Source organism: Colletotrichum abscissum (genome assembly GCF_030869225.1).
Source record: "Colletotrichum abscissum strain IMI 504890 chromosome Unknown Scaffold_113.1, whole genome shotgun sequence".
Lineage (NCBI taxonomy): Eukaryota > Fungi > Ascomycota > Sordariomycetes > Glomerellales > Glomerellaceae > Colletotrichum > Colletotrichum abscissum.
The window spans coordinates 1-22,266 of NW_026850003.1; the positions used below are offsets into that span (position 1 = coordinate 1).

The following is a 22,266-nucleotide window of genomic DNA, read 5'->3' on the forward strand; positions in this document are numbered from 1 at the left end:
CGACGCTAGACGCTACCGGGGGTTGGAGAGCATACTTAGAAGCGCACAAAGGCTGCCACAAGAGTGCGTTGAGTAAAACACCTGGTATTGCGTCTCTTACAAATGTTGCTTGCGCCTGCACGATCCGTATGGCAGAATGGCAGTGGGCTATATCTTTTTTGTTCTACTTACGTGTGACGCTGGCAGGGCAAGGCGGATTAATGGAATGCCATGAACACACAAGCCCGGACGCGACACCCTCCACCCGCCTACTCTACCCCGCTGGTTCTCTGTAGCCAGACCGAACGTAGTCGAGGCCGACGATGAGTTGGGCCGTTGAACTCGCTCAATTTGGCTAATTACAGTCCAGAAGATTTCGTGAGGTGGGCTGTTGTAGGGATCGAGAACGGCACGGGCTGGTCGCTATGGTGGGAGCCTGTCGATCGGGGTTCTTAGTATCGAGCAGCAGTTAGACAGGCAGGGGTCATTGTGTGTATATTGATGAGTATATCGAACGAATGGGTATGGGAAGAAACCCCATATCTATATAATGAGTGTATGACCCCCTTGTATAAGGTTACCCTTGCTAGCCTTATTCATATTTCTGGTTAAGCATGAGTCAGGTCGCTTGAGGCGAAACAATTACCGTAACGAATGTCCTGGGGCAGTCTGACACTTAGGAACCGGGGTTGACAAGGGCGACGTACAGAAGTTCCTTGACCACCATGCTGTCCTTGCCCACGATTCTCGGTTCAGTCTTGAGCTATCGTTATGATGGGCAGTACATCTGCCAATTCTGCAGCGGCCGAGTCTTTCTTCCGGCATTTCATTTGCGGTCTCTGAAAACATTGTCGCTGATCTAGACCAACAGAGAAATGGTCTGATGTCGTTGGTTCAGCGAGCCATCGAAAGTGAATCTCAGTGTGCTGTGAACCTGGTTGCCAAAGTCTAGCTCCGGAGCCAGACGCCCTCCGACAGAATGTCGAGCTTCGTAGTCGTTTTCGCACTTGTCCCTAGACGGCAAGATCACCGCTACAAACAGTTCCTCGAGTCGTGGGACGGGCCAGCGACAACTTATATGATAATGTAGTCACTCACTTGAATGTCTTTCCCGAGCTGGGTACAAAGTCTCTTTGCGCGTCCGAAGCTATGACTAGATATGTGGCGAGATGCAACGTATGGGATATTTGAGCACGCAGGCCTAGATGATGCGGTAAAGACTTTTCCCCTACGGACAAATAGAGAGTAACATCTCAGCAGGCCTGGTTTGTACCAACTACGAAGTCACCTAATAATGTGATAAATTTTCTGTCTCCGGACTTTTCAGAACGTCCTTATTGTCCTTATTAGACCGATTCTTCTTCAATAAAGCTGACCGTGATGGTTGGTTGGCGAAGCGATTTTCTACCCTAGGTAGTCGGCATTGCCAGTAGGTCTGCGATGCCAAACATATGTAGTTACAATGGAACATTACCAGCCATTCATCATTGACCTATTAATAAGTAAACTGGATACAGAAGATCTTTGACCTTCCCCGTTGGGCAAATTATCCGAACCCAGAATTTGTTGGTCGTTGGTTCACCCATCAACCACATCTCCCTGAATCGCCTTCGACGATCGGCCAACAGCCATAAATTTTCCCCGCATCGTTGAACGCCCGCCATCTCATCTACATAAATGATCGCCCGCAGCTTTGAAAGAAGTCTTGAGCTCCCTCATCACTTTATCAACCGGATACAAATTTACAACAACATCGCCTCCAGAGCTTTTCCCTGGAGCTTTTAAACCATGCTCTTCACCGATCCAGTCGCAGTGTCCTGGGCACTTGTGACCACATGCGTGCTAGGCTTGTTGCGGGTAGGTTGGATCATCTAGTCCAATGTCAGAAACGCTTTGAACAACGATCTAGCTGTATTCTTTGTGGCTGAGCAACCCTCTCAAGCATATTACAGGTCCATGGTACACCCGCATCACCCATTACATGCTCAAGTGGCAAACCACGATCGGCCGACGGATGTATTACGTCCACTCTCTCCATGAAAAGTACGGCACCGTTGTACGAATCTCGCCGTATCAGGTCGCAATCTCAGATCCCGACGGCTTTGTTGCGATCCATCGTATCGGTTCTGGCTTCCTAAAATCGCCATGGTATGAAAAATTCGTTGGAGATTCAGGCGTCGGAATTGGCGTCTTTGCTACAGTCGACCCAGTGAAGCACGGCGTGATGCGAAGGCTTTTCTCTCGCGCCTTTTCCGCCACCAGTCTTCGATAGAATTGCGAGGAAGTTGTGAGGGAGAAGGTTGCAATGGCGATTGAGAGGATCAAGGGCGAGGCCACCCTCGGATCCTGCGATATACTCCATTGGTTGATGCTTATGACTTCGGATGTGATTGGCCAACTAGCATTTGGCGAATCCTTCGAGCTACTAGAATCTGGCAAGGTGCGTATACTGCCAGTGTATCTATCACGTCGCTTCATCATCAGGTGTTGCATTCTGCAATTCACAGCCAACTGACAACAACCGTTGACAGAAAATTGAGTACATCAACACCTTCCAATCGGTCGGGATAGGGAGTTTCCTGAAGTACGAGCTTCCGTGGCTATATGCGGTCTCTCACTACATTCCACTCAAGTCGCTTCGACGAATGCTTAATGCAGGAAACTCAATTCATGAGTATGGCGGCCGAGCTGTCGAAAACTTGAAAAGACATCGCGACAATAAGCCAAATCTCTTCGCTACTGCTTTAGCCGAGTGCGATTCTGGAGACAAAGCCGAACTCACCGAAAACTATATCCAAATCGAGGCGTCTAATCTGATCTTTGCTGGCGCAGATACGACGGCGAGTACTCTGACGTACCTTGTCTGGGCCGTCTTGAAAAGGCCAGAGCTTCAAGCTCGACTAGAAGCGGAAGTCGCTGTTGTTAACGATGTTGACCTATTCAACGATGCTTTTCTTGAGAAACTTCCTCTGGTTGCAGCAGAAGCTGAAGATGAGTCTAATCAAGCCGTATGGCCATCCCTGCTGACGTAGTCTAACGACGAGCCGGTTTCGAAGAACGGAGTCAAAGGCTCCCTTTACGTCCATAGTCAGAAGCGTCGCCGTGAGCCCCTTTAAAAGGGCCATCTCGATGTCATGGGTGAGGCCAGTTGTCAGATCGACGGCTGACCTGCCCTGTAGCGCCCCGATCTGTTGTGGACTGACGATGCGCTCGACAATCGCCAGAGAAGCCATCCTTCTGGCTATCAGTCGCTCGAGTCCCTTGCCCAAGCACGACAGGAGCGCGATCGGCCGCCAGGACCCGGGCTTGGAGGCGTCTCTCCCTGCCTTCTGGATCATAACCACCTCAGCTCTGCGGAAAGGCAGAGGGAAGTAGCCCACCCGTATACAGGACTGGAACAGTAGCCTGACCGGCTCTGAGATGACATCCTAGCAGGCCTGAAGGATGCGTGTTGTAATGCCGTCTATACCGGGGGTGGTTGTCTTTGTTAGGGTGGCTGCCCTTATTTCCTCTCTGCTAATACTGTTTTGCTACGCAATCGCTCGCTTTGGGACGATAGGTACGTTAAACGGATTACCTGGTGCGTCGTCTTCTGTACTAAATCTGTCGAGCAGGGCTTCCCGAAGCACTTGAGCCTTTTCGTTGGTATCCTCGATCGTCTGGTTGCCTACAACCAGTGGGGGTGCTCTGGTCAGTGGGCTCGCCTTCCGCCAACCCATGATCTGATAGAGGTCCCGGTCTGAAGCGACTCTATCGATCTTTTTGGACCAGTACGCCCGCTTAGCCTTCCTCACAATGCTCAGGAATGCCTTCCGCTCTTCCTTTAGAGAAAGATGTGCGTCCTGCTCTGTCTCCCAGGCTTGTTGGTTGCGGGCAGCGCGGTACGCTCTGTGGGCCTATGCGCATTCCTCCGTCCACCAAGCCGCGCTTTCCCCGTCTCTTCCTCGTTTCTTGCCGACCGCCTCAATGGCTCGGGATAAGAGCTCGACGATGTGACTTGTCTGCCCGTCGAGGTCTGCCGGAGTAGGTCGGCCCCTCAGATTGGGTATCGCAGCTACTGCCTCTTTCATCAGGTCTCTCAGCCGGGGCAGCGCCGAGTCCGGCACTGACGGTGGCCGTGCCTGCGGGCGGTCCTCGCCCTGTGGTTGTAGGCGTCTGGGTAGTGGCATGACGGTCACGATGGCCTCGTGGTCAGCCCCCGGGTGTAAGTGTGGGCTGACCTGCGCGTGTGCAAAAGGGACGTTGGAGAAAGCCAGGTCGAGGACATGTCCGCAGACCTGGGTTGCCACCCCTACTTCGCTGATAAGAGATAGGTTGTGACCATCTGCCCAGCCTGCGATGTCATCTCCCCGATTCCCGTTCCTCGCCCCGGGCTCCCAGGAGTAGTGGTGCGCGTTGAAGTCGCCCGCGATCAAGGTTCGTTCCGGAGGTTTGAGTTCCAGCAGTATCTCTGTCGTGTAGCTGTGGGGGTCGCTGGGTTGTCTGTAGACGTTGACGATGGTTGTCGTTTTATCGACCGCCAGCCACAGTACGTCTCTCGTGTGGACGGGCCTCTGCTGCTCCACCTTCATCCCTATTCCTTTACGTGTATAGGTCAATACTCTTGGTCTAGTACCTTCGCTGTCCCAGAAGTCGACCGGGACGAAGGAGTCAAAACCCGGATGTGTGTTGAGTTGCACGTTACCGTCCTTCCAGCCCGTCCAGGGTTCCTGGACGAGGACCACATCCATCTGAGCCTCCCAGCAGAGCTGCAGGAAAGCCGTGTGCGCCGGGGCAATCTTTCCGACGTTGCCCTGCGCAACGCGTAGCATCCGTGGGGCCGCCGCTCTCGGCCTACGTCTCCGAGTCGAGTTCGAGGTGGGTGTAGGCATTCGCAACGTTGTAGTTTGGCTTCTGTGCCGCTCGTTGGCTCCTGCTTGGCATGGGTAGCACGGGACGGTCGATGTAGGTGTTGTCGGGAGAGTCTTCGGCTTCATCCGCCTCGTCTTCATCCATGCTGCTGCTGTCAGTGCTTCCGTCGCCGAGGCAAACGATCGAGCTTGCGGAGGGCGTTCTCGTGCGCGCGCGCTTGGCGCCGGGCTGCTGGTTCTGGCTGGTAGAGGTAGGGACGCCTGCCGCCTCATGGCTGCTGTCGGATCGAGTAGCCTTGTACAGAGTGTCGAATACTTTCTGGCCGGCCTTCCGGATACGAGCCCGCTCCTTTCGACCGGGAAGGGAGACGACGCCGTTTACGACCGAGGGCCTCGCTGGGCAGTCTGTGTGGCTGGCTTGGAAGGGGCCGCAGCAGTTGGCACACTGAGGCCTGGCCATGCAAGGTCCCGTCTCGTGTGAGTCGGAAGGTCTTCCGCAGTTGCTGCAGATCGGTCGTCGTCCGCAGAACCGGTTGGAGTGGTAACCCTGGCAGCCGGGGTCGTGTCGGATGAACGTCTTACGTTTCTTGACGGGCAGAGATCTGCCGCTTTGGTTGAAGAGCCTGAAGGGCGTGACCTCCGATGTGAATGATATGAGCCAAGATATCTCGTTCGTGACTAGGTTGGGCCCAAGGCGGGACGGTCGAGCAAGGACAGGCTTCTGTCCTGTCTATGCGAAGACCTCATCTTCAACGAGCGCGGCTGGGTCCAGGACGTCCCCGCCAATGCTGTGTAGTTTTGTTGGGCATCGCGGCACAACGTACGTGTGCCACTAGATAGGCGTCTCGACTTGGTGGGCGCCGAGGCATTCCGCCAGCTTGGCCTTACTTGTAAGTAGTCTTTCCTGTATTTGCTTGTTTAGCGGCTTCAGAGAGTAACCTGTGCTGATATGGTAGACGTGAGGAAGGTCCGCTAGCCCCAGGCCGAAAGCCTTACACACGGTCTGTCGTACGGCGAACGGTGCGATTTTCCGAGCGACGGCTAAGCCTTCTTCCGGGACACGGGCAAAGATGCGGAGATCCTCCTCCGGCTGCGCCTGCGGCTGATCCTGGGCGGGAAGTGGGGCTTTTGGGCGGGCAGAGCTCTGGCCGCTCCAGGTAGCCGCAGTGGTGTTGCCCGCCATCGGTGCGGCGACAGCCGCCCAACTCCGAGCCGCTGCTGGGGTTGTCTCATGATTGATCAGTCTCTTGAGGGCTTGGATGACATAGCCACTGGCTTCTTTCGCGATCTGTTTTCTAGAACCGTCGAAGCTGGCGACAACGCTGTCAACGGACTGTGCAATGGTCAGAAAGACGTCTTTTCGTGCCTCGTACTGTCTGGCTTCTTCTGCAAGGGCTGTCAAGACGGACTCTGTGGCGGACCCAGTCGGAGCAGATGCTGTAGAGGTTGCGGGCCTCTCGGCCGAGGAAGGGGCGTCGTTGGTGGCGTCAAGCTGGCTTCCCGTTAGGCTAGGCCGAGTTGGCTGAGCCTCGGTGTCGCGGCGTCGCTTAGCTCTTGAGGTGGGGTTCGGCTCCGGAGGTGTTCCGGAGCCTAGTTCGGGGTCGGCCGTGTCGGCCGACATCAGTCCGGTGCCCGGCGGCGGCTGTGAAGCCATCGCGGATGCGGGCTCCGGCAAGGAGAGGTGAAGAGTTTTCGGCTGTTAATACTTTGGTGACAGGCTCACGCACGCACTAACAGCAGATGCCAAGAAAAATTAGGCGAGAGGGAAGTTTGCCTTCCTCGTCAAGTTGATTGGCAAGTGCGTGGATCGAAGTCTGCCCTCCACGATTATCTCGTTTGATGGCTGCAATATGATTGTAGAGATCCTGTTGGGTTGCTACAGAGCTTGTGGTTTGTCGTATGTATGTCCGGATATCCCTCGGCGCGACGCCAGCATTTGATAGACCGGCTACTTTCGCAAAATCCTCGTCTGTCAGCTTGCGGTGTGTTGGATGAGCAGACGGATGCTGGCTTGGGGGATGATTATGAGAAGAAAACCGTTTGTCGGGCCGGTGTCTCAAGCTGCATGTGCTTTTATCCAAGGATTCTTTGGTAAGCACAGAAAACTGATAACCGGTTCCCCTGGTGGTGATTCGTTTCTGGCGCGCTATTGCTTTCCTTGGGGGATGACACGACCGACCGCACGAACATGTAATTGTCCGCCGTGCACTTTTGACAGATCTTCAGTATAGTCAGCAGTAGCATGATGTATGGGGATGAGTCTGGTTGTATTTGCTCAGAGTGATCTGCTGGGACTGCAGTAGATCTATATAAACGAGTGGCATCTATCCCTTGTAGAGCAATCCTGGCCCGACTCCCATTCGACTACGTCCCATTGTCAAACGACACAAACGAAGCAGTCCCCAGGCCGGCACTTCTATGTTCGCTCCTGTCTGCCGACCCAACCCAAGTCCTCATGCCATGTTCGATCGCGGAGCACTGCGTTCCCATAACGAGCTCAGTCGCCTGACTTAAACAGCTCTGCTGCTATCGTAGCCGATTTTCCTGTCAAAAGAGGACTTACAGGGAACATACATAACCCCCATGGTCAAGAACCATCCCAGGCCCAGGGCCTACGTCACAACGCTGAGAACAATGGAGAACCTGGCAGCGTCGCCATCATAAAGTAGTGAATTCCCGTAGCCTCAAGGCGTAGATATACCGCGCGATCGAATAGCACGTTAACAAGAGTATCTGCAAGATAAGGCAGCCTCCGTCAATATACTCAAGAGCGGCGACTTGAGCACTGAGAAGTGAGTGGCCTAAGAAATTTCCTGGAACCTTCACGTACAAGCTCGAACGCTGGATTATTCATGGTATAAAACACGGTTATGTCAATCTATGCATCAAGATCTCTAAACCAGAATTTTTCCCCGTTTGTCATCTGTCAGGTGAAGGCAGTTGTGGCCTTTTCGCACAATCTCTCCGTAGCATTCTTCCGCCAACAGCGGGGAGCCTCTCGGGGAGAAAGGTAGTACCCAGTACTGTACCATTAATTGTTGGGTGATACTTTCGTTTCGATTCGGCCCATTTTCGTCGTCAAGATTTATGTCTACATAGCGCTCATCACAATTGATTCCCGCTTGAGTGATCTGCAGTCTAACCCGCCGCGTTCTTGTGTTCGTGGAATCAAGTGTGACCGTTGAATCTGCCTGCCGTGTGGTCACATGATCCCGTGACTCTTTTGTCCGGTGGTTCCGGACAGGTTGGTTATTCTCACTGTGGCTTGGGTCTGCTCTGCTTCATGACCCCTCTCTGTCTAACTGCTGCTTGATAGGTTACATCGTCGTGGAAAATGGCTTTGTAGATCGATCGAAGAAGAAACAAACTCGTGACTTCCTTCTTCTTTACGGGTGGATAATGGTCGAGGATCTCAACGAGATTCGGGCGGTCCATCGAATACGCTTCAGAATCAAGCCATGGGCGCACATGCATCTTCGCTGTGGTAACATTGGTTGTAAAAGCGCTGTAGGTTTGTCTTTTTGGCACATGTCGGTGTTCGGAGAATGCTTGGGCAATTTAATTAATGATGGTCTCGTCTGCAACGAAATCGTAATCCTGATCCTGCGAAGACCGGACCAATGCCATTGCCTGCTTTGCTATCTCCCGATGAGGAGAAAGCGCTTTGAGAGAACGAATTTCATCATTGTCAAAGCCCAGTTCAATGGCCATATTCGCAAATTATGGTAAGAGGCTAGGGTCGGTACGAATCGAGTGAAATTCCCTCATCGTGAACAGCCATAGACGCCTCATGGCAAGTTGAAACTGAGCCTCAAGGTTATCGAATTCATCCGGGGCGGGTGTGCTGACCGTGCTGGCAGGGACGGTGGGTTGAAGCTCTGAAGAAGCATCCTCCGAACAGTCGGGCACCTTCTCATCATATTATTGTTGTTGTTGTTGTTGTTGTTGTTTTTAACGCCGTGGCAGAAGGGCCGGAGCCCTTACCGCAGACCTCCCGAAGGATATATGGCGTGGAGAGCCGTAGCCCTATAACTATTGCTAGATACAGTTCAAATCGTCCTCCAAATCAAGCTCAAAGGCCACTACGCGGTCAAGCTATCTTAGGGTGCCGCTGGCTTGCCCTAGACAGTGCCAACTATTTTAACAGCGATTCGCCGAAGAATATGTCCAGAGAGGGTAATGCCGCCGAAGCGGGAACCCTCGTACACGATTAATTCGCACATGACCATTCCTGCCCCAGTACTAAGATGACGACGTGTACGCGCCGCACGTCCACTTTTTCTTGGTCAGAGGGTGTGGATGTGAGAAAACCCTGGCGAGAGCCCGGAAAGGGTCCTGGGCCTCGCATTGGACTCTGCCCTGCCGGTCCCACGGGTAGTTAAAGCAGTTGTCGGCGGCTGAAATCGAACCAGCGACCTCTGGTCTCCAGAGGCCTTGCCAGGTGTACGCCAATACACCACGCCGGCAGTCTACAAGAGTACTGCTTGAAGGTTGCTCCTCAATGAGGGACGTAGTAAACGCGAGGAGAAGCAGGACGCTAGGAGAATTCTTGGAATTTAGATGACAAGGCTATGAAAGCGATAACATGTTATGTGATGGATACTATCGGCCTGTAGTGCTCCACATCACATATCCTTCGGGAGGTCCACAGTATGAACGAGCTAGCAATGTCTCGGTCCAGGTCGTCATGGCGTTGAATACAACAAAGACTACCCTTGTGTGTCTTAAGCCCGGCCGTCGCGTAAAGATCTGATGTCTTGTAAAGCAATTAGCGACAATCAACATATCAAAGTATTATGGATGCCATCTTCTTGATGAGCACGTTTGAGAATGAACACGTACACTACTTGCAAGCCATCGAATTGCCCCATCCTTGAGCAGGAAGAGAGTGGTCATAGGTGATTGTGACAGAGCGTTCGGCACCGCTCAATTCGTTGGCGCAGTTGGCCGCAGTGATTTGATTGGATGCAATTCCATGCCAAAAGCAAGTTCTTATGCCATCGGCATATACGAAGCAACACATCGAATGCGCGTCGACAATTTGCTTGCCAATACTTTGTCGAGCAGGCGGAGACACCGGAATTCGCATCAATAGGCACTTTTGATCGTCTGGACCGGAGAACCAGTACGAAGTTTGCGCCCTACCAGCATGAAGTTGCACGTGGTATACTTGGCCAGCCGTCACTTGCTCGGCGGCAAAGCCAAGGAGAGCGGCGGCGGTGAGCGAATTGAGAATACTGAAATGCATGGCGAAGGTAAAGAAGATGTTTGAGATTATGGGAATTCCGACTGCGTCATGAACCTCTCCGAGCCCTGGTTTTATAAGAAAGGCCGAAGCGAGAAAATGCATGCACTGTAGACAATTCAATTGGGCGACGTAATTTGTATAATTTCCTCAGTCCGTCATAGTTAGATTGCAATATCAAATACTTCGTTAGCGGAAACCCTTTGATTCTTTTCAGCACCAACGAGTTTAGCTCCTTGCACTCGCCGCCTCTCAGCGACCATCACTTTATCTCAGTCTTTTGGGTTTGAAATCTCGCCGTCAGAGGGTTGGAATGGGTTTGACTGGGCCAGGGCTAGGCTGTGGGTAGCTTGGTATAAGCTTTGAATACGATACAATCAACGACGTTTGTTTTTTTTGGTTTTGGTTTTTTGTTTTTCAATTTTTAATTTTTTTTCATGCGTCAGGGTACTGCAACCCAAACAACGGGGAAAATCATTAGCAGGCTCGGATAGGACCTTGGCTGGATGACATTGAAAGCCTAGCCTGACACAAACACACAAAGTTTATTGCGCCCCTGCTACGCTTACCAGGGCGCTTATACTAGCCCGTTTTGACGGAGATGCAGGACCGGATACTAATTTCGTTACTGGCTTAGGCCGTTAGAAAGCGGGAATTAAGCCATTCGGGTTCTATTCAAAGTCGTAGTCCCTCAAGTGATAAATGACAGTACAATTAAATGCGGAGACAGAGCCATTTAATCAATGAACCCCATTTCGCCAAACTACCATACTTGACACCAGCTACTCCCTTCCATCAAGAATCAAGAGCCTGGGAATGGCGCTTGCAATCGTTTGATTTATGTACAGCAACATCTCACTCAAGGTGACCCATCCCCTTGCCCTTCCGCCGCTGCTATTGGGTATGAATAACGTCACCAATGGTTTTGCGTACGAAGGGGAAGATAAGAATGCTGCGGCTGCTACGTGCAGAACGGGTAGGGTGAAGTGAGCCCGCATAATAGATGCCTGGTGTTTCGAGCGTCAGCCGCCATAAACACACCCATGATCGCACATGGCAAAGATTGCCATTGGGAACGGGACATCATCCATCTCTGTGAGATTGTTGGATATGCCAATTTTCATTTCAGATGCCAGCTTACACTGTACGGTGCGCAGCTAAAAACAAAAAAAGAGTCGGCGTCGCTTATGATTTGATTTGATTTGATTTGACTTCTGATTTGACATCTGATTTGACATACATACATACATACATAGTTCATACCGCCCCGGCTAAGCTATTCAGGGCTCAGATGATTATCTACATGATCTCCACCTTCGTTCATATCCTTGCCTCCTAGAAGCCCATAAGCCCACTGTCTATCCCCATATGCATTACCTTCAAGACTCTTTGCCAATGCTGCGGTTGCTCGTGGTGTTAGTAACAGGCCACCTTGAGGTTGTCTCTCAAAGTGTTCGGCGTCCTATCGTCGGCGGCCGAAGCCAGCCCTGCTATCGATGGCACGAGGGTGCGTGGGGGTTGTCGTCGGTTAGTGTGTTGATGTAGGTGGTGTGTGATCTCGCTGCTGGTTGATCTGTGCATCCAGCCTCTGCGTACTCGTGGCAAACTTGATCGTCTCTTTGACAACGTCTTTGCATGGCGACCAATCATCAGGGTCGGACGCGCTCTTTCCTCCGAGAAAGTACGATAGGTTTTCTCTCTGCAACTCCGTCTGTTGAAGCATCTGGGTTCGTTGTGCCGTCCACTGTGTGCAACGGAAGAGAAAATGCTCTACCGATTCTGCCGCATGCCCGCAGGCGCATTGCGCCAAGGAAGTTGCTCCGATCTGGTGCAGGTACCAGTTCAGTCTTGCCATGCCGGTGCGCAGTTGCGCCAGGATGCTGGCTTCTTTCCAGGACAGTCCATCATATAGCTCGTGCGTATGCTTTCCTGGTAACGCGACATCGATCTTCTTCGAACATGCTCCTACGTTGTTGGGTAAAGCTCCGTACTTCTGTCGCACGCTCTGTAAAGCGATTCTAAGTGCCGTCGAGTAGGCTCCGGTCGGTCGTTTCTCCGGTGTCTTGTTCGGTCTCGTGCTGTCCTTTACTGCTGCTTTGGCCGCTTGCGCCAGGTCTGACTCTACAGCTGATGGGAGCCAGAAGAGCGTGAACTTATTGCCTCGTCTCTGCAGAGCTTGCATGCTGGAGTATAGTTGTCGGACCTCTCGTTGGCCTGACTGCTGCCGGGGGTTGCGCATCACTAACACAGCCGCTTTGCTGCTGGTGAATACGTGGATAGCCCGGTACTCGAGTTTCTGGGGTAGAGACATGACCGCTTCTGCCAGCGCCGCCAGCTCTGCTACATACGGGTTCAGCTCCGTTCTCAGGCCGACTGTGCGCGAGGCCTTGATAACTCTGCAACCCTCTTTGAATGATACAGGCAGCATTGTAGCCGTTCCGTAGCCCACAACTCCGTTTCTTGCCGAACTTTCCGTCGCTATCCTTACTGCCCACCCGGACTGGATTGCTTCGGTGGCCTTGACCGCGTCGTCGTCGACTACTGTGTCAATACGGGCTTCCCATGGAGTGATCGAATACCCTTCGATAGTCTCCAGCTTGTCGAGGGGTCGGTCGCGGTAGGCCTCCGCCATCAGCTGGAAGGGTGATGGAAACCGTCTAAAGGCCACCGCCCGCAGGCGTCGAAGCGGATGGGTCTTGGGAAGGCTTCGCATCCGCACCCAGAACGTCGTTGATTTTCTGTCGTATCTCTCTTGCGCCGATTGTATGTATGCTTGCCTCCGCTTCAGCGACCATACAGTACATACAGTATATTGTGTACACACGTAGCGTACAATCCAAAACCTGCTGATGCTGGGCGAGACTGTGAAGCCATTTTCCCGTTCGCCTTTCCACTACAGTATCACTGCGCGAACTGATGCCATCTCAGTCGAAATCGGGTTAATGCTCATCTTTCGGGGGATCTGTTGATGGGAAAATGCATGAGCCCGCCTGCTTTGATGTGACATACGTGGGCCAACCTGGGTTGCAAACCAGACATCTTAATTGTCCGTCATGTCCATGAGCGCTAAAAACAGTTTCGCCGCTTGCTGGATGCTCCCGCCGGACCTGGCCGCACCCAAGTAAAGCACGGGTCCCTCGGACGTTCTATGTTCCCTGGCCGTTCATCAGTCCAGACCCAGCACCTCGGTCGTCCTACGACTCGTTGCCTCAACTCGCCGCCCATTCTAGATGGGCTTCCACCCCCATCGTTATGATGCCGCTGACACTGTCTTGACAGTGCCACATAGCGATGCAGTAAGTGATAATCCGACGATGCCGGGCAATGGTTTACGCACTTGTTCCGTTGACGATTTTCCAATGGCTTCGCCGGAATGCTGTCCCTCGATCGATGTGGGCGGCGAACTTCGGACTTCACAACCTCTTCGTGGTGCAGCCTTTTTTAGCAATGGACCAGTGCAGAGACGTGGCAGTGCGCGGAGTAAGTGGTCATCAACGCGCGCTGGCAGTCAGGTGTTGATCGGGCTGTGGCGGCTTGCAAATGACTTGCATATCCAATAGCGAGGCGCTCGTGGTTGACGATACAATTGCTTATTCGAAGCCTAAATTGAAGGTCAAAAGCTAGAAACTGATCTCGATGGCGGCTGTACTGTCTTCGAGATGCACGGGTTGTGTCGACCGCAGACCTAAGAGAGGAAGCATAACGGCAGGGAATTCAAAGGTTTGCCCAATACAAACTTCTGCACAGACGTAACGTGCTGAGAATGACCCACACTGGTCAGTACCGCCACTCGAGAAGTCCCGACAGCCAGAAACACATGGGCGAATTCGCCCAATTGAAGCGGCGCTAGTGCCAGACTTCTGCACCGTGTCCTTTGCCCGTTTCTCCAAGGTGTCAACTCCATTTCTGGCTACTACGGCCGGCGGTCATTCTTGCATTCTTGTAGTACAGCCTCTTTGTTAGCACATGTGCCGACAGGCCTGCCGGGACTGTTGTGGGGCCTTTAGGGGACGGCAACGCAGCAGCGCTCCTCAAGCCAGAAAGAACAAATGCTCACGTCCATCGACATCCACATCCTCATCAGGCTTGACCAGATGATCTTCTTGAGCACCAATCACCCCAACAAGAAGGCTCCGATTGGTACAGTACAGATTTGTGGTGTTTTTGAGAATGCTGCTATTCTACTACCTTTCTTCTGTTCCCTGCCACCCCAATCGAGGTAAAGTCCTCGTCTGAAGCCTGATCCAGCTCTCAATCGAGTGCAGATCCATCCGGAGGTGGCCCTCGCCGGCCGAGCCGCTTTGACGCCGAGAACGAGGCCCTAAGGCAAATTCTGTAGGTTATTGAGTGACCTGGTGGGCTTTGTACGCTTTCTTCTCAGCATGACATCTTCCGGTGATATCTTGGATGGCCATGTCAACTTAAGTATTGAATGCATTAAGAGACCTCTAATAAGCTTATCCCCAAACTCTATCAATACCTATTACGTGACAGGGATCAGAACCGCAACCCACGAATTGCCCGCCACGTGCTACGGTATAGCACTTGTATGTCACTTACAACTCGTATGTAGACCTTTTTTGTGTCCATTTCCACTTTCATAGATTAAGCCACTTTACTATACTCCGTATGCCTGTTGCTGCGTGCCATAACTCACGACAATACCCGTCCTATGGTTTGTGTATGACAGGACCGCGATGGCATCTCACTTGTCTTCGCGGTCAAGCATCCTCGATGTTTCATGATAGCTCTTGCTTGATAGCAGAATCACATTCAGCAGTGTTTACGTTTGAGGTTTTGAATGAGAAGAATAAATTATCAAGGTTTGCAACAAGACTCTCGCGTCATTCCTTGCAACAGTCGTACTTTCTTCGTGGTTCCTGATCCGATCCGAGGACATTTGCAGATTTCCGATAGCAGACTTCTTACCACACGTTACATCTGGGTCTGAAAGATTTCGCTTCAACAACAAACATTCTCTCTCGTTTGAATTCGAATTCCGGACCCATAGTGAAGCTTCTGACTCCACACTCGTACACATACTGTAGAATTTCGTCTTGCGACATTGGAAACCAGGGCGCGAAAGAAAGTGTTTCAAGCCTCGCAAAGGTCGGCTCGAAATCGTCCCACTGAATGAATGGCTCGAAGGCTGGTTGAGAAGGCCCGCCCGATGCAGAGAGCGGGGCAATGGAGGTGTCTAGTTCCCAAAGAGAGGCATAAGTCGCTTTGAACGGAAGCAAAGACCAAACTTTGTTGTCGATGGTTACTTCCTGGCTGCAAAATCCGTTCTGCAAGAGAAAAGCAACAAGCTTGTCGCGGCCTAACAGAAGAGCAAGCTGAAAGGCTGACAGCAGCTCTGTACCTCGGAATAAGCAGTTCCGTTGGGATTCAATGACATCGGTACCGCAATGACCGAGGAAGCAGTCGTACGGCAGTCTCCTTTGAAAATCCGCCCCCAGCTGCTGAGCTCTTTGAAGTACACATAGTGAAACGGAGTCGTCTTCGCACTCGGAAATCGCCCAGGCAACACAACGAGGAACGGGCGATTGTAAGTCTCGCTGGTAAAGCAGTGGCGCACAGATAAGCCGAAATAGCTTGCTGCACAGCGCTAGTAATCGGAGAGTCTTATCATCGCAGTATGCCATTACCATGGCAAGGATCTCCGGCGGCAAGTAGATGGAGCTGGAGAGTCTCTGGGAGGGCGTAAGTTCACCAGGGATTGCTGACATGGCGTAACTCTGGTCTCCGTGGCTCAATGCTAGTGCGTGGCTTGAAGTGGTGAATGCTTATTGCAATTATCTTGGGCTTGACTTAATCCAATCATGGCAGACATCCTTTGATCCAGTCATGGAAGAATTCTTGAATGCGAGAATTCTGATGGCCAATCGTACTGATCAAATAATCCTATGCGCTAGCTTCGTGCAGATCTAGGCACGAGTATCGAATATCACTAAAGACGCACAATTAAATGCGTCTCCGGCTCAAAACCCCGATATTTTCTTCTGCGTGATCATTGTCCCAATCGCGTGGAACCAAGCTTGCCCGGACGAGTAGAATATGACTTGGTGACGCATGAAGGAGTCAGATCCTAGAACCGTCCCCAGCAGCACGATCAAGACCACGGCTTCCTCTCCATTTTACCTGCCTGCGCGATCCACATCTCGCTCTAGCCAGGGACCAGTTCTGGTGATCGTCCATGCTATGTAAAACCCCAGTAGCTACGTTTTGTAAGCTGGGCGCTGGATATAGATCTACCGCTTGTCTACATTTATTGGATGGAGACTGAACACAAAACTGCTTAACAGATTAGTTTGTTGACCGGAAGCGAATCGCTTGTGCAGTCATTCTGAGCGATTGTACAATCGCTCTGGTCAAGCCGAGAGCAGCTGATTTCGGCGCTGTTCGGACGGACCCAGAAAGTATCTAACGTACCAAGATATGTTGTTTTCAAAGAGTGCAAAACGACCACAAGACCATTACAATTCAATCCATCAGGGCAGCTGCGGACTCCTCGTCAAGTCGTCAAAGGTTCTTTCCACCCGTGCATGTTGTCGTGCTCAGCACCAACACAGTGACATCTCAAAAGGCACGCAGACTTCCAGGTCTAACATTTCGGAACACAACAGCATTGACACATATTGAGTGTTCGGTACGGTATCTAGTCCGCGCTCAGACTACCCACAGTACACTACTACACGCACCGATCCAAATACGTTGTCATCCATATTTTAGTCGCACACGACGCTAGATCCGATGGACTCCACAAGGAAGGTCCAGGCGTCCGTGATAAACGCCGGATGCCGCTTCTCTCGTCCGGCATCTAGCCGACGAGCTCCCGTTATCATTGCAATGGCTTTACTCATCTCCATCAGCACCTACTTCCTGCACAGCCTCGACGATCGCGTATTACGTCGATCCTTTGAGGTCAGTCTTTTGCAGCAAATGCTCTATAGACCGTCGATCTCATGCGCCAACGAGCATCATCAATATTCTTGGTCTCTTTCACTGCCAGAGCACTCCATACCCCCCCCATATCTGGCAAATCAGTTTACCGAAAGCCAACGGCATGAGTGACTCCGTGAGATGGACGACGATCGAGCACATCAGCACGTGGCTAGCCCTCAATGGAGGACATACGTAGTAAGTCGGCTTTGTCTCTGTACAGCACGAGCTGAGACCCCACAGCGCTCTGGTCGACGACAGAAGCAGCAATAGCTTTGTGAACTCACACTACGGTAATACCTCCGATGTTTATCACACGTATGAGCAACTGGGCAATGCTGGTATGGGATCTAGTCTGCTTCGATATCTCCTCCTGGCAGCTGGAGGCGGAATCTATACCGATCTAGACACTATCGCCCTGAAGCCCATCGATACATGGGTTCCAGGCCACCTGCGGAGTCATGTTCGCTTAGTGGTCGGCATCATATATGACCAGCAAGACCGTGCGCCACAAGAAGACAAAGCTTACCCGTTGCAGTTTGCGCATTCAACAATCGCTGCTGCACCTGGGCATCCGGTTATCCACAACATGATATCCCAGGTGGTCACGTCCATGAGGCGTCCTATGGTCCAAGACGGAGTCGACGAGGCAAAAGACAGGCCTAGCAACTTCGATATTTCGTACATCACCGGTTCTGCAGTGTGGACAAAAGTTATATTTGACTACTTGCAATCTATGAACTCAGATTTGACGGACATCATGAGTTTTTCATACTTGGAAAGACCGACATTGTGCGGGGATGTGCTCATATTGCCCATCGACGGCTTTGGCATGGGTCAGAACCATTCGGGGAGCGCCAATAATGGGCAGATTCCAGACAATGCACTTGCAAGCCGCTTGATTCCCGGCTGACCGATCCTCAAGTCATGCGCTGTGATCGATGGCTGGCGTTAATTGAGGGACTGAGCAGATGACGTACGTAGTAGAAACAGGCTTAGACAAGCTTGATCGAGTTCATCAGGGGGCCAAGTCTTTTTACATTCTGCAGTGACACAATATGACATTTCTGTCGTCGTCAGAGGCTTCGTGGCAATGCGCTCGCCGGTACACACCAGTGTGACTCGCTGTGACGATGGGCTTGGGGCCCTGGGACAGTGTAAACATGTGATATGGGTCAATGCTGAACTATGCTTCTGGTACTGCAAAGTCTCGACAAGCTTCAGAAGCGTTTTAAGGCGATGATCCCACAGAATCGGGACCTAAGAAATTTGAAATTACTTCAAGCTGTCCGTTCCATCAAGAAAAGTGTGTTTGATAGCTCACAAAGCCTCGCTTCTGAAGTACATGAAGTAGCCGGTGTGCATGGGTCTCGCAGTATCCTTTGTCCTGGTCGGAGGCTATGTCATTCATTGATGTCCGAACGACGAGCCATCTGGGTGAATTGAAGGTGAGTCTTTGCACCCCATTTATTTCCGCAATGGTCTGGGACGGAAATGACTTTCTTGGCATGGAGGCGTCACACTCGAGGCTGCAAAAGCATGCTGACCTTGTGGTCGGGCAGATGGTGAACGTGACCTACCGAGGCGGCACGGGTCAACGGGTGTTTTCTAGGCAAAAAGGCGTTTGGCTCAAGCTTTGTTCGGAATCCTCATCTATTCTCATACTACTTCTCCCATTGCATCCATCTTCTCTTTCCTCTTTCTTTTTTTTTGGGGGGGGGGGGGGGGGTCAAGGGGAGGGTCAAGGCTTTAAACCTTCAGGAACAGACCGTCGAACCAAACCAATGTGGTTCAGTATTAATTGACATAAGTCGCAGCCGGAAGACCAGTCCTCGCTTCGTGGTCAAAATATCTGAAGGTCATGAACCGGATTTCAGTCCCGAGCGTGCCGAGTTTCCCAAAACCTTCAATCTCGTCAGCAACACATCGCCTTGACAGAGTAATCCCAAGACGAGAAGACTGGCAGATAGAAGCTAGATGTGAGATAGCGATAGACGCTCGCGTATCACCACAGATCTGAAGACTGATCAGTTGCTCAGACGCTCTCGCAAGCTTCGAAGCGTCATCTAGGTCATCTTTATCGCCCGTCCTCGGAATGACGGTCTGTAAAGACTGTGATCTGCCCTGAAAGTGCTTGTAACTTGTGCAGGCCACTGGATGTATGAATGTGAGATGGCGGCCTGGGTCCCGTCAACTCCAGTGATGCGGACGTATACTGTACACAGAGACAGTGTATGATGCTGAGCAATCGCCACTGCCAGCCTCATCCGTGGCCGTCAATGGAGCCCGACGGGATAGGCCCCTCATACCAGCACCACGCCGAGCATTTTGCGCATTCAAAAGCAAGCGCCTCGTACCCTCGAACGGCCGTCGACTGCGCTTCGCGGCACGACGGCCTTGGCTGTGTTAGCCACAGAGCCAACTTACGATCCGCCGGAGCACAAATGTGCATGCATGACCACTCGGCCGGCTAGGCCCCACCCACCTCGAGATCAACAAGGTAACCTTTCCCCCGTCTCGAGAGTCTCGCGCACCCTGCCTCGCTCCCTTCAGGGACTTCCACGACAGAGCTCGGTACGTACGCGAGCGTTCTGCCAGGAAGCGCGGTACGTGCGGGTCCGCATGGTGCCCTGCAAGGTGCACCCAACTGCGGATGACAGGGGAGGTGTGTGCTCCGTAATCTACTTCTTGCTGTTGATGCTTCAGGCGACGTGCCCCCCATCGGGGCCTGAATAGGCCTTCCCAGTACCACGGTCTATGGGGATGTTCGTTCTTGGGTAATATACACTCCTCCAGCTCTGGCCAGTTTTTGATCCCTGACGAGATTCCAAAGGATCGAGATGAACTGCGGGACGGGCAGGGAACGCCCGCTGTACTCTCGGTCCCTGCAAGATGCCCGTGCCACGCGGTGACTATCATTGATGGCTACTCGCTGGTGCAAGGGGAGTCACAAAACCCGGCCAACATGGTTTTCCACCTTTGTGCGTGGGCCGTCTAGCCAGACCAAGGGTCGTGGACGGAAGCCTCCGCTCCTGTCTGTGCCGTAGAGTTCTCACCCACGGCCGTCGCTGTACACTCTGCAAGACGTCCGCACCCGGAGGCAGTAGATGGACAGTCATGTACGGTACTTCGTGTGGTCACACTGTCCCAGTCGGGCATGCTTCGTGCCCCGTGAGGGATACCCATGGCGGCAGTCAAGCTCCCCTCTTTTTCCCGCCAGACGAGGCTTTGCCCGAATACCCGGATCCAGACAGATCGAAGTGGTATCATCCGCCTCGACCGAGAAGCCAACATGGAGAACGCTTTCCGGCCGCTCCAGGAGAAAGGATACCAGGTATATATGGACGAGAATTCCAGACAGAACGCTGAAGCCCGGCGTTGCATAAAATTTCTTGGTGCATTTCTCAGGCTCTTGGCGGAAGCATACGAGTGCGACATGAGCTTCTTCTTCACCACCTATAGCAACAGCGACGGCGTCCACGTCTCCGAGGCGAAACTCAAGATAACACAGGCGCTGGAGCAGCTTTTCAAGACTCCATCCTGGGACGAAGCCGCAGCAATCGTTAAGCCTTTGACACATTTATCTTGGGCTTGAGCCCTTTCTCAAGGAGTTTCCACATAATCCGAAGATTCTGATCATGGCCGATCGTTGTGATCGACAAATCCTACGCAGTTGGCTCGCCCTAGAACAGGCACAGATGTCCTGTATCACTGTAAATGCCTATTGTGTTGTATATCAGCGTCTTAAAGGTGAACTCTCACCTTTGCCCGGACGAACAGAAATTAGCCTAGTGACGCGTGAAAGAGTCGATCTACCAAGCAACATGCCTGGAAGCGAGAAGGGCCATTCCGACTATCAAGGTCAGATATCCTTTTCAATACCCTGCCTGCGCAATCTACGTGTCGCTCCAGCCAGGGAGCAGTTCTGGTGGTCGCCTATGCCGCGCCCAAATGATACAAGTAGCTTGTGCGCATTTGTTGAATACAGGCTTAACGCGAAATTCGTTGACAGATAGGATCTTGGCCAGAGGCGAACTGCGTGATATTCTGCGTCACGCAGTATCCCTTATCATATGGTGACGCTTCACTATGTCTATCACTATGCATTTCGTTTTGTGACATACGCTGAAACGGCCGAGTTGTGCCTCCATCTCGACACGTGCCCAAGGAATCTTCATGGTCCGTCAAGTTCGATAACAGTGTGAATATTGCAAACGAACTTACTCTTCAGCGGATCACCAAGATCCTCAGATAGTAAGGCTCACAAGGTTCATTGTGCTCCTAGAGCCGTAACTTTTCAGAAGAGAGCGACGATCTTTTCTGAGCTAACCCCCATCCTGGTCTCATCGAACCGAGGATGGCAAAAGCGTCCTTTAAGACGTGTACATAATTCCACTTTCCTTCTGGGTCCTGAGCCCTGTGATGGTGCCATCACGGTAACGTCCAGACCACACATACACCATCAAAATATCAAAGCGGAAGATCCATCAGCATCTCTAACGACAGAGCAAGCTCAGCCTCCAACATCGGGGTTTACCCGTGTCTCGCTACTCCGTGCGGCCTCCCCCGCTGCCGCAGGCAGTCGGTCGAACATTCACCGGGATATTATTGGAGAGTCTCGCAGTTCTGCCCGCTTGTCGCCGGCGGATGAGTTCATCTCTTGCCTTTCCATTTTATCCCTGACTGACCAGCTTGGTATTTCACAACCTTGCCCGCCCCTATGTGGCCTCACAGGAACCGTTCTAGTCGACGGACGGTCCAAGTGTCCCCGTCGTGCTACCAGTAGCCATGGACGACGTACAACATTCGGTGGCTTGTTAAGTAGTGAACCCCTAGGAAAGTTGAATTTTGTCTTCCAAGTCGGTGAGTGGCTTCATCCCGCTTCTGTTGATCGACGAGTCGTAGACCGTTCTTCGAGCCTGATGATCGAGTTGCTGTGCCGTCTGTAATGGCCCTCTACCATAGTAACGGGCTGTGGGAGTGGTGCGTTTGATTCAGAGCACAGAGTTCACGTACACTCAACTTGCTTTAGAGAAGTGAAAACAAGTCAAGTTTGACGGCCAGGTCGGTCTACGCCCTTAGACCGACAGTTATCTGCCGGCTAGAAAAAGCACAGAAGAAATAAGTACCAAACCAGACAGTAAGTTAACTTTAATGTGCGGGTTTTCGGTGCGAGCTCTAACAAAATAGGATCGCACGAATTACGGCTGATTTGGGCAGAATTAAGCCGTAGATAGATCCCATACGATG

General features: G+C 52.1%; 7 protein-coding genes across 7 annotated transcripts; 4 read left to right on the forward strand and 3 right to left on the reverse strand.

The window, feature by feature from the left end:
• Positions 1-1,767: 1,767 nt before the first annotated feature.
• CABS01_16580 (cytochrome P450) lies at positions 1,768-2,251 on the forward strand (the record flags this gene model as incomplete). Its single annotated transcript, XM_060549910.1, has 2 exons — positions 1,768-1,836; positions 1,889-2,251. The coding sequence occupies 2 exons, from the start codon at positions 1,768-1,770 to the stop codon at positions 2,249-2,251; spliced, it is 432 nt and encodes a 143-aa protein (XP_060404957.1).
• A 33-nt stretch (positions 2,252-2,284) lies between these two features.
• Positions 2,285-3,383, forward strand: CABS01_16581 (cytochrome P450; the record flags this gene model as incomplete). The annotated part of the gene is made up of 3 exons (XM_060549911.1): positions 2,285-2,419; positions 2,511-2,987; positions 3,159-3,383. 3 exons carry the CDS (start codon positions 2,285-2,287, stop codon positions 3,381-3,383), a joined length of 837 nt encoding a protein of 278 aa, XP_060404958.1.
• A 1,429-nt stretch (positions 3,384-4,812) lies between these two features.
• Positions 4,813-6,483, reverse strand: CABS01_16582 (uncharacterized protein; the record flags this gene model as incomplete). The annotated part of the gene is made up of 2 exons (XM_060549912.1): positions 4,813-5,555; positions 5,718-6,483. The coding sequence occupies 2 exons, from the start codon at positions 6,481-6,483 to the stop codon at positions 4,813-4,815; spliced, it is 1,509 nt and encodes a 502-aa protein (XP_060404959.1).
• A 3,189-nt stretch (positions 6,484-9,672) lies between these two features.
• Positions 9,673-10,077, reverse strand: CABS01_16583 (uncharacterized protein; the record flags this gene model as incomplete). Its single annotated transcript, XM_060549913.1, has 1 exon — positions 9,673-10,077. The coding sequence occupies one exon, from the start codon at positions 10,075-10,077 to the stop codon at positions 9,673-9,675; it is 405 nt and encodes a 134-aa protein (XP_060404960.1).
• Positions 10,078-14,999: 4,922 nt separating this feature from the next.
• Positions 15,000-15,803, reverse strand: CABS01_16584 (uncharacterized protein; the record flags this gene model as incomplete). The annotated part of the gene is made up of 1 exon (XM_060549914.1): positions 15,000-15,803. The coding sequence occupies one exon, from the start codon at positions 15,801-15,803 to the stop codon at positions 15,000-15,002; it is 804 nt and encodes a 267-aa protein (XP_060404961.1).
• Positions 15,804-16,827: 1,024 nt separating this feature from the next.
• CABS01_16585 (initiation-specific alpha-1,6-mannosyltransferase) lies at positions 16,828-17,929 on the forward strand (the record flags this gene model as incomplete). Its single annotated transcript, XM_060549915.1, has 2 exons — positions 16,828-16,998; positions 17,240-17,929. The coding sequence occupies 2 exons, from the start codon at positions 16,828-16,830 to the stop codon at positions 17,927-17,929; spliced, it is 861 nt and encodes a 286-aa protein (XP_060404962.1).
• Positions 17,930-19,295: 1,366 nt separating this feature from the next.
• CABS01_16586 (uncharacterized protein) lies at positions 19,296-20,611 on the forward strand (the record flags this gene model as incomplete). The annotated part of the gene is made up of 4 exons (XM_060549916.1): positions 19,296-19,419; positions 19,491-19,590; positions 19,813-19,997; positions 20,271-20,611. 4 exons carry the CDS (start codon positions 19,296-19,298, stop codon positions 20,609-20,611), a joined length of 750 nt encoding a protein of 249 aa, XP_060404963.1.
• Positions 20,612-22,266: the final 1,655 nt, after the last annotated feature.